The sequence below is a fragment of the Oryctolagus cuniculus genome, chromosome 5 (assembly GCF_051225735.1).
Source record: "Oryctolagus cuniculus isolate XC-2025 breed Fujian yellow rabbit chromosome 5, ASM5122573v1, whole genome shotgun sequence".
NCBI lineage: Eukaryota > Metazoa > Chordata > Mammalia > Lagomorpha > Leporidae > Oryctolagus > Oryctolagus cuniculus.
This window is the reverse complement of record NC_142871.1, coordinates 53,319,867-53,339,332: the sequence shown is the minus strand read 5'-3', so window position 1 is coordinate 53,339,332 and position 19,466 is coordinate 53,319,867. Positions and strand designations below refer to the sequence as shown.

The window sequence follows — 19,466 nt, the reverse complement described above, 5'->3', positions numbered from 1 at the left end:
ATTAAGAAACTGGAGAAGTCACTATAATATAAGAGATAACTATATATTAAAGAAAACTCATGTGGTTTACTACATGCATATATTGTATGTAAGACCTATAGAAATTTAGGAAAGGAAAGGAACACATCTATTGGAGAAAGCAACTGTTCACTCCAGGGTAAATTCTTTAGAGTTCGTGAGAAAATATCTACACCTGTAAGCATACAGCTAATAAAAGCCAAAACCCCTGTCAAGAACAAAATTCTTCCAGCTTTGATTCCCATGGAAAACATTGCTTAGGGCTATAGCCACACAGCCTTGAGTGCTCCAGATCTCCTCTGATCTCAGAAGCTAAGCTGGGTCAGGGCCTGATTAGTACTTGCATGAGAGAAAATATTGCTTAGGAGTTTCCAGGTTAATTGTTCAACCACAAAACATTTTCAGTTTCTTTTATTAGGACTTCTCTCCTAGGAATATGGGAATAATCTGTTTTCCCACTTCAAAAAAATCTTTCCAGATGCAAGTAAAGCTGCCTTCACTGCTTCTCCAAGTTCGTGCTTTCTGGCCAACCGTAATAAAGGGAGCTCAGTCTCGAGTGACAGCATGAAAAATGAAAGCCAAGTGGAGACCACCTATCTTCCTCTGTCAGCTAGTCAAGGTGGAGGCTTGCCCTCTGCTCTGCACCCATTCCCTACAGGAAACACAGACAACATGCTGCTCGCAGGTACAAAGAGAGCCACTTAGTCTGCAACACATCTCACCGATGATTCACATTGTATTAACATCATTATTAACATAGGTATCACATTGTGATAAGTATGAATAACTATTGGAGGAAAAAATAGAAGTATGAATAATTATCATTTTTAGTGGGGTAAAAAATCGATTAGGTGTATATAAAATCCTTAAAATCTTTGAAGATCAAAAAACAGTTTGCTTATTTATTTTTGACTTTTGAAGAAACTTTATTTCTTCCTCATTATAATATTTTTAATTTATTAAATTAAAATATCCTAATATTTGGCCATATTAGGATAACCAATATAATAATTACCCCCTTTATGCCTTGTATCTTTTTTTTTTAAATCCTGTCATGTACATTATTTCACTGAACATAAAGAAAACCTAGAAGGACCTTACAGTTCAAGAGTTGAGATTTCACCTATGGATTATCAGAAGCCGGGGGAGTTAGTTGGTGGCATTCACGTATTGACATGATATTTGCATGCTGTTTTGAATTGACTGCTTTGAAGCTATGACCATTTTGACCTTAGTGCCTTTTTATTTTACCCTAAAAATATCAAACTTCCAGCTTATTTTTAAATTATGGATAAATATGAACTGCAGACTTTTAAGCATGACTTCTAACCACCTTCATATCTGTGGAGGAATGAAGCCACCTTAGACTTTTCTCTAAAGTCACCAACCCTAAGTCTCCACTATTCTGAAATTTATATGTATTGTAAAGATATATTTAAGTCTAGATATCCTGGATTCCCTTAGTTCAGTTGCTTTTGGAGGATAGCAATGAACAAGTTGGGGGAAAATGTTATAGTAATGAATTAAATAATTAAACACAAAGGATTAAAACGAGAAATCTTTTGAATATATATTTTAAAAATGATAGCTCATCTCCTTTTGTGTGCCACTCTAAGTGAATGTTCTGGGAACTTTTTTTCCAGGTCAAATGGAACTTCCACAGAGTGCTGGTAATCTGATGACACCACCCATTTCTCCAGCCATGGCAAGCCGAGGAAGTGTCATTAACCAGGGGCCAATGGCAGGGAGACCCCCAAGTGTGGGCCCAGTACTCTCAGCTCCATCACACTGCTCAACATACCCAGAGGCCATTTATCCTACTCTTCCTGCAGCCAACCATGACTTCTATGGGACCAGTCCTAACTATCAGACTGTGTTTAGGGCACAGCCCCATCCCCCTTCTGGCCTCTATTCTCATCGTGCTGAGCATGGTCGATGCATGGCCTGGACTGAACAGCAGCTTTCTAGAGACCTCTTCAGTGGCAGTTGTGCTGGATCACCATATAACTCCCGGCCACCTTCTGGCTATGGACTGTCCCCACATGCCCAAGATTCACACAACATGCAGTTTCTAAATACAGGAAGCTTCAATTTCTTAAGCAATACAGGGACCACCAGCTGCCAGGGAGCAACATTGCCTCCTAATTCACCTAATGGTAATCAAATTGTTAAATAGTTTTTTCTGACTTTTGAGATGGTCATAAGGTAAAATCAGGACTGAGTTCCACCTCTGCTGAATAGAATGTCATCCTGTGTGAGGCTTCTAAATATTATGAGAGCTTTAGCTATTTGGAGCTGATTCCTGCTACATATGAATAATATTCCCTAATTCTGTGGATTTATTAAGGTTGCTTTTGTAAAAACCATACATGTTTTATATAATACATATGAAGTCAAGCCATATGCTTGAGATAAACCTTAATAGCCCCTAATGAAGAATGTTTTTTAGTGGATAATGTTTCTTCTGGAAAGCTAAAAGCATATTTTAAAGATTGAAAACCAAACAGTGACTCGGTTAAGTTGAAAAAAACTTGAAGTCCAAGCAATTGGAAAGATCTGTGGACTCCTTTAGCCACCAAAATAGGCCCTATGTATCAGCTTCTTTGATGCTTCTGTATCAAGTGGGTCTATCTTTTTTCCATAAATATAGATCTATAAATAAGATAATAGTTGAAAAGTAGTGCAGTCTTTGTCAGAGGCTAATACTGTGTTTTTTACTTTCTTCATGGGCAGGTCTTATAATTGAATGTATTCTTAAAAAACCCTACTAATGTACATAAGCACAAACCCAACTCAATATTGAATGTAGATACAAATATAATATTTACAGTATGATACCTTTAGGAGTCTATCTAATTATATTGTCTATTTTTCCCCTGATATGTTCCTTGAAATAAGTTAGTATCAAATTCTCAATACTTTTTTGTTATAGGATACTATGGAAACAATATGACTTACCCAGAGTCTCACAGACTCGGGTCAATGGTGAATCAACACGTTTCTGTCATCAGCAGTGTTCGCTCACTGCCTCCCTACAATGATATCCATGATCCGCTTAACATATTAGATGACACTAGCAGGAAGCAAACCAGCTCCTTTTTTGCAGACACATCATCTCCAGTTGCATGTCGGACTCCAGTAGTAGGTAAATTATCTTAGTAGTTCTTGAAAACATTTTCAGTCTTTAACCTTCGTTATGCAGCATAACTCTAGGGAGATGTGTTGAAGTGACCTGGGCATGCATGTTTCCACAGCTGATGTATCACTCTGAATCCAGAATTATATTTTTATATCTGAATCTGTAGTTAGTAAGTGTTCACTTTCTCATTCCTTGTAGGATGAAAGCTGCGGTTAGATCTATTATGCATTACAAAAGAATAGCTGGCATCTATTATATATGCTAAAATTTAATATAACCTATCAAATGCAGACTAAAAGGCAATAAATTTTATGGGATCAATAATGATGTCTGTTTATCACTGTTTCTTTATAACTGGTGGGCTTAACAGCAGTGCCAAGGAGTATCTTTGTAATCCATAATATCCTTCAGTACCCAAAAACGGCTCCAAGTTTTAAAAAATGGTGTCATGAGATGGAGGCTGAACACGTCACATGTGCACCTTTGTAGGAAATGTTGCTATTTTTATTGTTCTATAGCACAAAATTCACGTGAAAATGAGAAAATCATGTGCTTGTCAGAAAGTCTCCTACCATATTTTCCAACTATGATGCAATGCCTAAGTCACATCTATGGAGAAATTCTGCAAGTTATGCTAGTTAAATGTCTACCACACAGTAGGAACTAAAAAAAAAAATCTAGGAATCAAAATAGAAGTAAAAACTAAATCTGCACATAGATTTAGTCTGTAAATAATTAGTTATACATCATTGCTAATAACAGATTTGTGAATAAATCTATGAATAGATTCATACTGATAAGGCATTTTATGGCAAGTATATATTCATTAAATTCAATAAAGACTATTAACATTTATATGAGATGATTGATATATTCCAATGGAATTTATTTCAAACTAACGTCAATAAAGGGCAAAGCATAAGGAAAAATGAGGTAAATGCCCTCTCGTCCCTCAGTGTACTTTTCCAATAATTCAATAGGAAGCACTTCTTTCCTTCCTGTGCCCATCACAGATGCTCTCTGAGCACAGTCGAGCGGCTCATCTCCTGCTTTCTGCAAATGGTCATTGCTTCTAGGTTACTCTAATGAAGCAGAAAATTCCACTTCAGGAAGTTTCCTCATTATGAGACTAAAATGTACCGTGTTGCTATTGTTACTATTAGTTCTATTTACTTGTAGAGATAGTGGAAGCTTTGATGGAACATAGGTAGGGAATAGGGTGGATTCTAAGCTTTAGTTGTCAGAGATCACTTACTAAGTAGATTCAGAGTGGACTTCAGGGTATAAAGAGGGAATGGAGTAAGTGGGTAAGTCGAACAGGGAGAGCCAAAAGGCTTCCTTAGTTATAAAACTGTTTATAAAGCAATGAAAAGTCATCAACCACAGCTGGTGAGCTAGTTAGTGAATATTTTTGGGAACCTACAATGTGCCATATGCATATTAGGTGAGAGGATATTGTAGTAGTCAGACCATAGTTCCTGTCTGAAAGAAGTTTACAATCTAGAAAAGAGAGACTAAGACAGTATGTATTTAAACAAATGGATTAAAAAGATAATTTCAGGCATATTCAGTTAGAGTAAAAAAGAAGATAGTAACAGAAGATCTGGTAGGGTAGTTAGGAAAGGAATCCCGAGGTATAGAAACTTGAGTATAAAGTTGAATGATAATAAGATGAAGATCTGATGGTGGAGTTATAGCAAAAGAAAGAGCAAGTGCAGAGCCTCTGAAGTTGGAACAAGTTTGTAACCATGAATGGGCAGAGACAAGCCAGTGTGGACTGAACATGGTGAATGATGGAGAGAGTTGAGCAAAATAAACCAAAAGTCAGAGATCAATTCACATGGTGTTTTATGAACCAGAGCAAGAAGCTTGGATTTTATTCCAAAACTTTGGGGAGTCATTGTAGAATTTGAGGACAAAAGTGAAATTTTGATTTACACTTCAGAAAGTTCTGGGTGGTCTTTGGAGATGAAAGGGTAAGACAAGTTGAGGGTCATAAGATCAGTTGGGAGGTTGTTATGTTGGTCCAGTTAAGAGAATATGGTGGTTTGAACTATAATCAGAGAAGTGCAGATGGCAAGAAGAGGTAGATTAGGAGATATATTTTGCAGTAGAACTTCAGTTGAAATCGAGTTTCCTTTATATATAGAAGAAATAATTTTGAGAGAACTGTAAGTCAAAAAAATTGAAAAGATGATTGCTCTTACAGATCATGTGTACTCAAGTTTCAAAGAAATATCGTGTTAAATGCAAAAGTAAAGAACTGATGCTTAAAGTCTCTTAAAGTGGTACTTGCAGAGGAAAGAAAATGTCAATCATTTTCAATTGTTTATTATGTTTTTCCTTACAGCTTCCAGTTTGCAAACACCAATTTCTTCTTCCTCATCCCAGTGTATGTATGGGACTTCTAATCAATATCCAGCTCAAGAAACCCTGGACTCCCATGGATCTAGCAGTAGAGAAATGGTGTCTTCTTTACCACCCATCAACACTGTGTTCATGGGAACAGCAGCTGGAGGCACTTAAACCAACAACAATGGGAGGAAGTTGACACTAAAAATTTCTACTGCACAAAATATTCACTCAGACTATCATCAGACTAAGGAAAATGAAATATTCAGTGACATTATTTTTCAAGTCACTGGTACTATGGATAACTCCATAGTGAATGGAAACAGTTACAGAGTTTGCCTTGCACACAAATAGTTTAAAATGTGATCTTGTGATTAATCATAGTTTCAAACATTATCAAATGGAACTAACAGGGATTTGAAGATATAAATATTTCAACTATGAAAAATTAATATTTCACTTTTTAATTTATTGTCGATCTGTGTTTCCTTCATCTTTGGTTTATAAAAGCAAAAGCATATTTAATGCCTTTACAATATCTTTAATTTATTAGGATCTCAGAATCATTGTTTACTACCCTTTATTTGACAAGAAGTCAAATGTGTGTGTTCTACCTCCTATGGAAATGTTTACAAAGTCAAGACTTCACTTCAGTTCAGTCTAGACCAAAGTTGCTTGACTTTCAATTCCTGTGCATTAGCATGATGATTTTTGTTACATAGCAGTATTCCAAATCTATGTAACTAATTATAGTTGACAAATGCTTTCCTCTCTTTATTTAAAAGAGATAAGAAGTAAAATAAATAACGTATGGAAATGTTTTTAAAGGTTTGGTTGCTCTCCGGGCTGGTACCATTTCTGACAAAGGCAGGACTCCGCTGGATATAAAATTAAATGGTAAAGCTGCTTGTACAAATGTTTGCATATCAGATCCATGCATATAAATATAAAAAATGATGACTATTCTACTGTTGGAATCTCTTCAGATTTGGAAGCGGTCTTTTATCAAATACTTTGCTTATTGATTGAATGTTCAGGCATCATCTGGATGCAAAGGCTGATTCAGAAGTGAAGGATTCTTTCCATTATATAGATTACCACAAGGTGACAATACCATCAATCTAGCTTTTCATCTTTTTGCTTTGCATATGTACTGTCTGAAAGATCTGTTGTAAGATTCAAGTCCTATAATTGAGACTTCTATTAACTTTACAGGCTTTACCTGTCTTATGACAGAACCATGATATCTTTGTTAAGGAGTAGCTTATACTGTAAACCACATGTGCATGATGAAAGGATCTGTAAGCCCCAAATACCCATTACAAATCACAGTGTAATGTGGTAAAAACAAACTATGAAATTGGTTGCAGCAAGCCAAAAACAATTACCTATGGAAATTTTGGAGTACTGCTACCATTTGCCGAGTAGTGTGCCCAGTAATACGTAGTTCATTATCTGATTAATTAAGCAGGGAAAGTTTGCAATCATAGCACACCAAATGTCATGTACTGTAGTAAAGTTGTAGGAGTAAAGGGTGAAATTAATAAAGGCTTGGAATGAAATAGTAAATGAAAGAGTTCGAAGAAGTATTTGGCAATAAGTCTTGAAGACTAAGAATTAAAATTTGAATGTATAGTGATTAAATATATTCTCAGTATCTGTTTTGTGTCAGACACTTTATTAGACAAAGTGGAAAATATAAAGATAGAAAACATACTGGTGCACTTTACGTATGTTTTGATGTAATGACAAAGAAATTCAATAAAGAGATTTGGTAGACAAGCAATATGAGGGAAGCAGTGTTTAGGGAATGTCTAGTAGCAGTTGGAGCGAGGAGGGAGGAGGAGGAATTAGCCTGAACAGGTACTATTTGGGAGGCTGTTTCTCTCCTCTAGACGTGCAGCAAATACAGAGAAGGCATAAAAGCAAAAGGACCGGCGCTATGGCGTGGCAGGTAAAGCCGCCGCCTGGTGTGCCAGCATCCCATATGGGAGCCAGTTCAAGTCCCGGCAGCTCCACTTCCAATCCAGCTCTCTGCTGTGCCCTGGGAAAGCAGTAGAAGATGGCCCAACTTCTTGGGCCCCTGCACCTACGTGGGAGACCCGGAAGAAGCTCCTGGCTCCTGGCTTCAGATAGGCCCAGCTCCTGCCATTGTGGCCAATTGGAGAGTGAACCATCAGATGGAAGAACTCTCTCTCACTCTCTGCCTCTCCTCTCTCTCTGTGTAATTCTGACTTTCAAATAAATAAATAAATCTTAAAAAAAAGAAAGCAGAAAGAAAGAGACTGTAGATAGAGGAAGAAGCATGAGTGTCATTAAAAAAAATACTATGAAGGATTTCCCCCTCATCCTAGCTACAAAATTTCCCCTACTCTATTTGCAAGACATCAGAGTGTAAATAATTGACTCTGTATTGATAGCTCTTTTATAAGTGAGGGGAAATGGTGTGAAGCAAAGAAAAGCTCAAAAGATGGTAAGCTGCATCTCTGGGATTCATGTATACCTGGCTGATTACAAGGTACTCAGTCTTGACATCACAAGAGGGCAAATGGCTAACTAGATCTTCCCAAACAATGGGACTTGAGTTTGTCTTGTCAAGTGTATAACAGTGTTTCTCAATGCAGACACAATTAACTTTCAGTCAAGACCATTCTTGATTGTGTTTGACTATTCTATGTATTACACAATATTTAGTGTTGCTGGTCCTCAAACTCTGTCAATAGAATCCCCGTTCCCAGTCATTGTGACAACCAGAAAACTTCATATTTTCTAAATTTGCCCTGGAAAGACAATGCTAGTCCTGCATAAATGAAAGGAGAATGAGACAACGAAAGATCTTGCTGAGCTTCAGCTACACTCATAACTTAAGAATTGTTTAATTTCTGGATTTAAAGCCTAGATTCTCAGGACATTTTCAGATATTCTTTTTGCTAATTTTATATAGTCAAAGGTTGTTGCATAGCTTTTTGTAAATTGTTTGCAAGTGGCTTTTGGAGGTTGTGGAGTGTCAGGAAGTAACTGTTCAAGCTACTGTTTGTGTAAAATATAAAATTAAGATTAGAAATCAAAGTTCTAAAATACTTGTTTAAGCTACTTTTTCAAATTTAGATTATGGTGCTTACTCTGGATAAAAGACATGATGACAAATGAACATTACAATTAATTCAGTAGATTCTTAATACAATTTAGAGACCAGACACCTGTTTTATAACACCTTAAAGCCATCTATATCATTAACATAGAATCACAGGTGAAAAAGGACTCACCTTATTTTTTTTTTCTCTCCAGACAGTGTTGCACTGAGAAAAGTTAAGGCTCTCCTTAGTTTCATATTCCCAAGTATTCTTTCAGGTCAGAGAATTTGTTATTGTTGTTGTTTAATATGTAAGCTAAGTTCCAGTTCCAGTTATGATTTAAAAACTGTTCTGATTCTGCCTCTAGAAAGAACAATCTATGAGACACTTGAGGTCTCACACACGGAAAGCCTATTTTTCTAAAAATACATTTATTTCTAAAAAATTTTAACTGGTTTTTTACAGATTCAATATAGTTTTGTAGATAGAATCCCAAGATAATGACATTCCTTTCCTCCTTCCCTATCTTCTCCCTCCCACATCCTCCCTTTCACCCTGCTTTCTTCTCCCTTTCTTTTCTTTTTAGTTTTTGAGATAACATATTTTAAATTTACATTACTGTAAAAAAGACTTAATCCTTCACCAAATTAGAAGTTTAACAAGTAAAAAGCAAAAAGTTATAGTTCGGTGGGAATGTAGATAACAGCTATTGATAATAATTCAATGGAAAAATAACCATTTCACTCATATACAGTAAATTTTTTTTAAACTTTTATTTAATGAATATAGATTTCCAAAGTACATCTTATGGATTACAATGGCTTCCCCCCCCCCATAACGTCCCTCCCACCCGCAACCCTCCCCTTTCCCACTCCCTCTCCCCTTCCATTCACATCAAGATTCATTTTCATTTCTCTTTATATACAGAAGATCAGTTTAGCATACATATACAGTAAATTTTAAAGCAATCATGAATCATTAAAACCATAGTAGTATAGCATTCTTAACCACTGGTTTGACAAATGTATAAAAGTTTTATAAAACTTTATTTATAGTGATACTGATACAGAAAGGTCTTTCTTTGTATAATTTAACTTCCATTTATTAGGGAGAAAATGTGATATTTGTATTAGAAATCCTGTTTTGGAAATGGAGAGGGAGTGGTATTTTTGGTGCCCACAATGCCTAAAGAAGGCAGGTGCACTGGCTTCTGTGCTAGGACCAGGAGTATGAAAATGCTTAAATGTGTGGGACAGAGTTAGATAGCATATAATTCTCTCAGATCATCTCTTCAGGGCTCCAATATTCATATGCAGCCTAGAGACACAGGCAGAGGAGGTAGAGCTAAAAGGAGAGGTGGGGAGGAAGTAGTAGAGAGACATGGAGTTGTCAGAGGGACCCCCAGGGCAGCCGTGATTGGATCTTTGCTATGGGACTCTGGCATGACAGGATCACAGAGTTGCAGCCATGCTGTCCTGACTGGTGAGGAATAATGCACAATTCTCTTTTGCCCACTTGAATGTGCTCCTGGAGCCTTTGATGGATGCAGTCTCCATGGAGCCACTAAAATAAAACTGCTTTAATGGCACTGCCAGGTTCCCAACAATAGGTGTTTCCCTTTCTGCAGAAAAACTTAATACACAGAAAACTTGAGATGCACTGATTTTATTTTTCATGGACTGAATCTATTTTTAGGCCAATTCAGTCCACAAAAATAAGATAAAGAATGCTGTCAACTCGAAGTCAACCTCAGTAGTACATTTCCTTCCCTACCACATCCCTTTATGTTTCTGTGTGGGAGCAAACTGTTGAAATCCTTACTTAATGTATACTAAGCTGATCTTCTGTATATTAAGATAATCGAAAATGAATCTTGATGTGAATGGAAGGGGAGAGGGAGTGGGAAAGGGGAGGGTTGTGGGTGGGAGGGACGGTATGGGGGGGAAGCCATTGTAATCCATAAATCGTACTTTGGAAATTTATATTCATTAAATAAAAGTTAAAAAAAATGGGATGGGGGCCTAGAAAAAGAAAGAATGAAAAAGAAAGAGAATGAGAGAGAAAAGAAAGAGAAAGTGAATCTTTGAAATAAATTCTGAAACTCAAGTTTCAACTTTTTAAAAAAGAAGGCGGCAAATGATCATGATGTGTCTGAACTCTCTGGAAGGGGATAACACAGAGACGTGGGTTTCTATATCACAAGGACTGAACCTAACCACCATACAAGTGTCACAATAGCAGCTATGAGCCTTTAGAAAGGCTGGAGTAGTAAACTGTTCCCCCTGTATTTTGAGGGCAGATTTACAATCCAGGATGAGTTATAGAAATTTAAACAAAAACCTTCCAGAAAAGTAAACAATAGTGATTATGGCATACAGGACATTTTGTTCTTTGGGAAAGATAAGAAAGATGAATTTATATAAAAGGTTATTGTGCCATCTCATTCAATTATTGAATTCTAAATTAAGTCTTGAGTTTGTCAATGACATAGAACATAAACTGCCTGTTCCAAAAGCACACTGATTAGATGAAAAGAAAATAAATTACAGTTATTCCTTGATTATAGGTATTAGCAATAGCTAGAAAAGATCGGGAGATGTAAGTGGACTCTGGTGAATGATTTATTTACTAATGTTGAGATATTGAACCAGAAAATAAGTTATTGCTCTCTTTCCACATTGAGAAGAGGTTTTAAATTAGTTTTCTAACATCAAAATCCTATAAGTCATATTTAACTCTAACTGATCTGGCTAAATAATGTAGGGGTAGAAATGTTTCCTGTTATAAAAACAATTATTTTCCAGTATTGAGCAGAATAAATTTTTACTTAGGGTGTGTGTGTGTGTGTGTGTGTGAAACCTAATCCAGCTGGAAAGTTCTAATTTATCTTCTTTAAATGTCTGTATTTTCCATCATACTAATGCAGAAGCTCATGAGGATAAAATTGACTACTCATTCATTTTGCCCTTTTACTTTTCATATCATAAGGCTGTAAGAAAGTTTTTTGTCCATTCAGTAGCATGGGGAGTGTTTGGTATATAAAAAGATTATCCCCAGATTCCTGATCCCCCCCAAGTTTTGATATCATTATTTACAACTATTTCAATTCAACTCAAAAATTACATTTATTGCTTGAGTATTTATAATGAAATATCTTGATGACATTCTTTGCTTGATTAGGTTTTGTTCAGGAGTTAGTGTGTTGAAAGTTCCAGGGGATAGTATGTGTAATCTCACATTTTAAACATGCCTGCTCACACTAGTGATAACAAGAGAATCAAGGTCCCTGCCCTCATTGAGTTCATAGTTTATGAAGGAGAGAAGAAATTAAGCTAAACAATTACACAACTGATTATAATTAAGAATTCATTACAAGTGTGAAAAGTGAAAGCTACTGAGAGAAATTGTAGCAAGAATTAGCCTCCAGGAGGTGTGCTCATGGCAAAGATGGGGTGGGGAAGGCTAGTCAAAGCAGCTTCTTGGAAGTAGTGACATGCAGACTGAACCTAAAGAATGAATGCTAAGTGGATGGGATTGTTGGGTGGGGGAACAGTTGTGAGCAGCAGAATAAGTAGTAAGGATCTACCATGGAAGGCCTACAGCTGGACAATGGGAAACAACAAGATGTGACAAAACAAGGAGAGTGTGAGTTACCAGAATGAGGCTGGAGAAAAATTCCTGAGGCTTTCACTTTCAACGGTGATCTTAAGGATTTACTGATAAAAGGTCTGAAGCTTTTATATGATTGGGAAGGTCTATAAAGAATTAGAAAAAGCTGCTAAGCATATCAAGCGGAGATTTTCAGAAGCTCTGAAATACTGAAGCATTATCATGAGAACAGTCTTGTCTTCCTAGTTTCCACAATCAAAATTATTTTACAGATGGTAAACCACCTCTATGTGTTCTATAACAACACATTATCATAGGATTATTTTCATGGAATTCATTATTTAGGTTTTAATTGAGATTTCTTTTAAAACTGATGATTTCGTTCAATATAAACAAGTTTTAGTACAGCTCTATTCTTTTTCCACAACTTCCAAACTGGTTCTCTAGAAAATCTTGAAAAATATACTTAAATAACAAGAAAGGGAAACATATGCTAATACTTTTAAAGGACATTTTCTGTTGTGTTGGTGTGATGGATTTTCACCCTAAAGTTTAAGGGAACAAAAGGTGAAGAGGTTAAAACAAAGACTTGTCAGTGTGATGTGATGACTTTTTACCTCTTTTCCTAAAATAGATGCTGTAGAATCTCCAAGTAAGAATTCGGTGAGGAGCACATTTACAAAGGTGAAAAATTAACTACTCAATATGATACTTGCTCTAAAGTAAAGAGAAACCATTGTTTTTATTAGTGAAAAACAAGGGTGGTGTTCCTACTAATCAATAGTAAGAATGAGGCTTGGAGATTTACAGCCTTCAAGCATCTTTAAACACACAGAGGCAAATATGAGTTTCATGGGCAGTTTGTTAATCAAGATTTGTCATTTGGCTTTGTGTGCTTTAGCTTATTAATGTTTCACATATAACCCCACAAAAAACAAAACTGCTTCCACATTTTGTACTTGATTTCTTGCCTTCCAACTTTGGAGGGGATGTGTTCATTCTCTTTGCCACCCTCCCTATTCCTCTCCTCACACACTGTTTCTTGCATCCCTCATTGTCTGGATATAATATATAGTGTCCGTTTTCACTCTGTTCCTCCAAGAAATGTCACCTGGAAAGTGTACCTGACAGTGGTATCTGCTGTGTTTTCACAGGAGCTGAATATCCTGTTGACTAGAGGATTAGGGTGACTTGGATATCAAATCAGCAGATAAAGCCTCTGAGGGCACATTGAACCTGGGGTCAACGATAACCCCTTAGCATATTAGTGATTTTCTCACATGCTAAACACTCTTTAGGGAGCAAGGAAAAATTGGCCGAGAACTGACTAGTGAACCCTAGAAATCCAAAAGAGTCCCTTGTCTTTGGCATGTGCTGAATGACCTGACTTAGTGAAAACTTCTGCATAGCTTTTCCTGGGTTCCTTGCATTTCTAAATCCAGTAGGTGCAGCAGGGACTAAGATGTATCAGAATGATGCGGTAAAGTCTCAGGCTCGCCTAGGAAAGGTCACTCCTTCAGATTCCCATACTCACCTTCATTTAATAGCATTATAGTGCTTATTGAAGTTTCCACTAAAATATAAAGTCAGAATTACCATAAAGTGTGATTTCAAAGAGTTAGATCTGTTTGAAACCACATTTATTGTGTGATGAATTAGTTAACTTCTCAGAGACATATATTTCTTACCTGTAAAATTAGTTTAATAATAGGATTGCCCACAAAAGGCCTTGTGAGGATGAAATTTTAGAAGTTATTTATTTATTTTCCTTTCATTTGAAAGGTAGAGAGTCAAACAGAAATATATAGAGAAAGATATCTTCCTTCTGCTCTTCACTCCCCAAATTCTTGCAAAAGCCAGGGCTAGACCAGCTGAAGTCAGGAACTCCATTTGGGTCTCCCACGTGCTAGCAGGGACCCAAGTACCTGCACCATCATCTGCCACCTCTCATGGTGTACATTAGCTGGATTGGAAGTTGAGTAGCCTGGATTAGGTTCAAACAATCTCAATATGAGAGGCAGGATTCACAAATGGCAACCTAACCTCTGTGACAAACACCTGACTTTTATAATTAAAAAAAACCTTTATTTACTTGTAAGGTATGGGGGGAGAAAGAAAGATAGAGAGAGAAAGGGAAAAAGGGATTGATGTCCCATCTGCTGGTTTATTCCCAAAATGTATGCAGCAACAGAGAGGGCTGGGCCAGGCCAAAGCCAGAAACCAGAAACTCAATCCAGGTCTCCCATGTGGATGGCAGGGACCCACCTATTTGAGCCAACACCAGCTGCCCCCCAGGATGTACATTAGCAGGAAACTGGAATCCAGAGCAGAGCAGGGACTCAAACCCAGGCACTCCAAGATAGGATGCAGTCATCCCAAGCGGCATTCTAACTGCTGTGCCAAATGTCTGTCCTGGTTTTTGTGATTGTTAATTGAGTTATTTAGCATATTGGTTCTTGACAAGTTGTTCAGGATCAATAAATGTAATTATTATTAATTATTATTTTTATTCAAATTCCTTGGATTAGTAGTTATATTAAAAGCAATGCCAACTGTTATTTTGTCTCTTTATGTGTAATGTAGACTTGCTATATAGCTACAGTTGTCTAGTAAGATAACCTAGTTAATTAAATAAGAATGTATTAAGTAAAAGTAAAGGGAAAAAAGCAAAATGTAGTAAATAATTAACTACTCCAATATGTTATCCTAAAGACAACTCGTGTAGGCCACAAGATGGTCTAGCTATTAGTTATGAAAACAAGATTACAATGATATTATCAAATAATTTGTTTTTTTTTTTACTGACTTTGTATAAAAATATAAATTGCTTCTCTGTTAATCAATAATTCTAGGAAGGGAACTGTCAGTGTCTATTTCAGTCTGATTCTCTTTGTTTTTACAGACCTGCAGTCCAAGAATAAGAATTTGAGATTTTTCTGTGAAAATTTCTATTAAAAGGACAGTATTTTTATTGGTTTTTCCTTCCTTAAATGTCAATTTTTTAAAAATACAGTTGACTAAGTCCATCATCACAAATTATCGGTGTGTAAAATCATCATGGCTTGACAACTGTAAGGTTAGGAACAAAGTACTTTCTTTTTTTAAAACAAAATTTTTTTATTTGAAAGGCAGAGTTACGGGGCAGGGGGTACAGAGAGAGAGGTCTTCCATCAACTGGTTCACTCCCCAAATGGCTGCAACAGCTGGGGCTGGGCCAGGCCAAAGCCAGGAATGAGGAGTTTCTTCCAAGTTTCTCAGGTGAATGCAGAGGCCTAAGCACTTGGGTCATCTTTCACTGCTTTCCCAGGAGCATTAGCAGAGAGTTGGATGGGAGGTGGAGCAGCCAGCACTCAAACCAGTGCCCATTTGGGATGTCAGCATTGCAAGAGATAGTTTAACCTGCTATGCCACAGCGCTGGCCCCTAGAACAAAGTACTTTCTGTTTTTTAAGAAAAATCTTTAACCTAACCAAAAACACTTTTTCACGCCGCTACATTCAACACTCAAATGTCAGTTATTGACAACCTCTGCAAAGCTGTTTCACAAGCGCCTTGAGCTCAGATTGCATTCTCTCTGTTTTCCTCTCCTGAAGGTAGCTCTGCAATGGAATCCAGAAACATGGAAATCCTCCTAAACTCTACGCCCTCCTCCTTCACATCTCCTGGCTGCTCAATTCCTCTTCATTATGTCTCTGAGCTCTGTCATCTTCGTATGTACAACCCAATGCAAACTCTCATCTCTTGTTAAGATTATGAAATGAGCCCCAATTCTGTCAGTTTTTCTGTCGTGACTAGAAAGTATTTCTTTTCTAAATTTATTTATTTTATCTTAAAGATAGAGAGTTACAGATAGAGATAGAGATAGAGATGATAGAGATAGAGATAGAGATAGAGATAGAGATAGAGATAGAGATAGAGATAGAGATAGAGATGAGAGAGAGACAGAGGCAGAGATGAGGGGGGAGAGTGAGAGACAGAGAGGGAGAGAGAGAGAGAGCTCCAAACTGCTGGTTTGCTCCCCAAATGCCCACAATAGCCAGAGCTGAGATAGTCCAAAGCCTGGAGCTGGGAATTCAATCCAGGTCTTTTCATGTGGGTGGCGAGGACCGAATTACATGAACCATCACCTGCTGCCTCGCAGACTGCACATTACCAGGAAGCTGAATCAGGAGCAGTGCAGGCACTTGAATCCAGGCACCACTATGCCAAGGCCCACCCTGAAATACCTGTTCTTAAAAAATGCACACTGCTGGCCAGCACCGCGGCTGAATAGGCTAATCCTCCGCCTGCAGCACCGGCACCCTGGGTTCTAGTCCCGGTAGCGGCGCCGGATTCTGTCCCGGTTGCTCCTCTTCCAGTCCAGCTCTCTGCTGTGGCCAGGGAGTGCAGTGGAGGATGGCCCAAGTGCTTGGGCCCTGCACCCCATGGGAGACCAGGAGAAGCACCTGGCTCCTGGCTTCGGATCAGCGTGGTATGCCGGCCGCAGCACGCCAGCCGCAGCAGCCATTTTCTGGTGAACCAACGGAAAAAGGAAGACCTTTCTCTCTGTCTCTCTCGCAGTCCACTCTGCCTGTCAAAAAAAAAAAAAAAATACACACTGTACCTCTGCTCAAAATACTTTGCTGATTCCTCTTTGGCTTCATAGGAAGGCTCACATTAGTCTGCATGGAGCTAAGGCTTTTTTCCTTTTCCTGCTTGAAGCTAGTATTAATCAATAGAATATGTACACTCTGGGACATTGTCTACAATTGGAACATTTGCAGAATTTTTATGGAAAAAGTAATCACTGTGCAGGTATTGGGACTTGCTTTATGTTTTGTGGTCAGAGTAGAAAGCATAGGAATAAAAATGATAAATGACCAATGTAGATGAAAATGCTTACAAAAATCAATAGTTTTAATGGCTCTAAATATTCAGGATATTAACATTTGACACAAATAATTTGGCTCAATTGTCAGCAATTTCAATGTGTGACAAAATGATTTTGAAAGGCTGAGGAAAGGCTTGATACATACCCATGACATGCAGGGATATAGAGGTATAATTGAGGCTGAAGCTGCAGATAAAAGTTAATGCACAGGAATTTAATAAACTCTATAAACTGTCTCTTCCCTATGCTACCCCATGCTTAGCTCATTCTTATTTGGCCTTCAAGCAGAGATGGTGCTTTCCCAGGAATCTCTTCTGACCCTCCAAAGTGCAGAGTAGTGTCCCTCTCACATGCTCTATTCAAGTCCTTCACGCCCCCAACACGACACACATTGTGCTATTTTTTTCTGTAAACTGAACTGGATTATAAATTGTGGAATGACTAAGTCAAATATCATTCCCAGGGTAATACATATTTAATTAAAGTACATGCAATGGACATATTAAATACAGAATGAATAATCATTTTCGGGTTTATTGCTGAAGATGCTGTGCACCAAATAACTTCTTGAAGCTCTTAGAGACAGCTGGACAAACAATCATTGTTGTCTAACAGTTGCCAGAATGGCACAAATTATGGAAACTTACTGAGGCTGAACTTGCCGTGGTATACTCACCATCTGAAACTTTCTTTGGGAAAAACATTTGGACTATACTTTTTTGTCTTTGGATTTTATTTTATTTTGTTCTGAATAATAGGGTTAAAACACAAGTGAATTCTAAGAACTAAGATCTAGCTATTTATTTTAATAGACTAGACCTTCAGCAAATATTGACTAATGTACTGATTGATTGATTGAGGAGGACTAGAAGATGCCTTTGTAAGCCATGAGATTCAGGTATACATCTTAAGTAAATGCTTATACGTGTGTTCAAGGAGACAGTTAGTAGGATGTTCATTATAGCAAAAAAATTTATAACACTAATGACCATCAATAAATTGATTAATTTTTTTTAAAAAATATATAGTACTGGAAGGAAAACCATCCTTCAGGCAAAAATTTTTATTAATAAATTTTAATAAAAATCTACAAATGTTCATATGAATAAACCTTGAAAAGTTCATATTGTGTGAAAAAGAAGGCCCACATTAGTGGAACAAGCCCATCTAATAAATAAAATCTACAAGTTTTACATACATATACACATCTGCCCTCATGCATATATAATTTACCAACATCATTCTGAGCATGCTGATTTGTATTTTGTATTGTATTATGGCATATGTGAACTTTTTTCTGTTATTTAGTTTCTTTTCACAAAATAGTTTTAATAGCTCTGCAGAGTTTCTTAGATATTTTTAGCTTACTTATTATGAATGTGTTATAATTCACTCAAACAATTCCCTACTGTGTCATATTTAAGTGATTCCTAGATTTACAAAAAGAAAGTCAGTGATTTCTTAGTTCATTAGAAATAATGAGATCTAGAATATATTACAATCCCAATTTTGAATACCAATATATAGAAGTTTTTTTTTTTAAGTAAGGAATCATCCAGATGGTAAAATATATTTCCCAGGTATTTTAAGCATGTCTTATGTTGCAGAGACAAAAACACTTAAAACATACCAGTCAGCTATTATTATGTCTGGGGGTTGACATTTTTAGAGTATGGATTATATACCCATAATGATTTTTACTTGTATACTTTAGAGGCAGAGAAAAAGGATTTCACACTAAAAACTCTTTAAATTCCTAGAGGAAGACTAAAATAATTAAATATTCTTAAGAGAGATTTCTGTATAAACCATTAATATGCTGCTCAATGGGTGCATTCTTTTAATCCACACACAACATCTTTATAACATTTCTACTCCTGCTGAAAGTCAGAAGAAACTGCTTTATGACACCTGTAGGACAGATTATTAGAAAATAGCCGGGCCGGCACCGTGGCTCACTAGGCTAATCCTCCGCCATGCGACGGGTTCTAGTCCCGGTCGGGGCGCCGGATTCTGTCCCGGTTGCCCCTCTTCCAGGCCAGCTCTCTGCTGTGGCCAGGGAGTGCAGTGGAGGATGGCCCAAGTGCTTGGGCCCTGCACCCCATGGGAGACCAGGATAAGTACCTGGCTCCTGCCATCGGATCAGCACGGTGCACAGGCTGCAGCGCGCCAGCCATGGTGGCCATTGGAGGGTGAACCAATGGCAAAGGAAGACCTTTCTCTCTGTCTCTCTCTCTCACTGTCCACTCTGCCTGTCAAAAAAAAAAAAAAAAAAAAAAAAAAAAGAAAAGAAAATAGCCTTGGTAGCCTAAATGTCAAAGTGACCTCTTGAAGTATGAACATCTATTTGCATTCAAATCAGTTATAGGGATATCTTTGGAGATTGGGAGATACATGAGGGTATT

The 19,466-nt window shown here is 37.3% G+C and overlaps 1 protein-coding gene across 1 annotated transcript in view; it reads left to right on the top strand.

The window, feature by feature from the left end:
• The window catches only part of RFX6 (regulatory factor X6), a 63,028-nt gene extending 55,938 nt beyond the window's left edge, over window positions 1-7,090 (top strand). Inside the window, exons 16-19 of the mRNA XM_002714772.4 lie at window positions 497-703; window positions 1,662-2,174; window positions 2,951-3,163; window positions 5,508-7,090. Coding sequence (XP_002714818.1) covers window positions 497-703; window positions 1,662-2,174; window positions 2,951-3,163; window positions 5,508-5,683 — 1,109 coding nt within the window. The 3' untranslated portion in view covers window positions 5,684-7,090. The remainder of the gene's footprint in view (window positions 1-496; window positions 704-1,661; window positions 2,175-2,950; window positions 3,164-5,507) is intronic.
• Window positions 7,091-19,466: the final 12,376 nt, after the last annotated feature.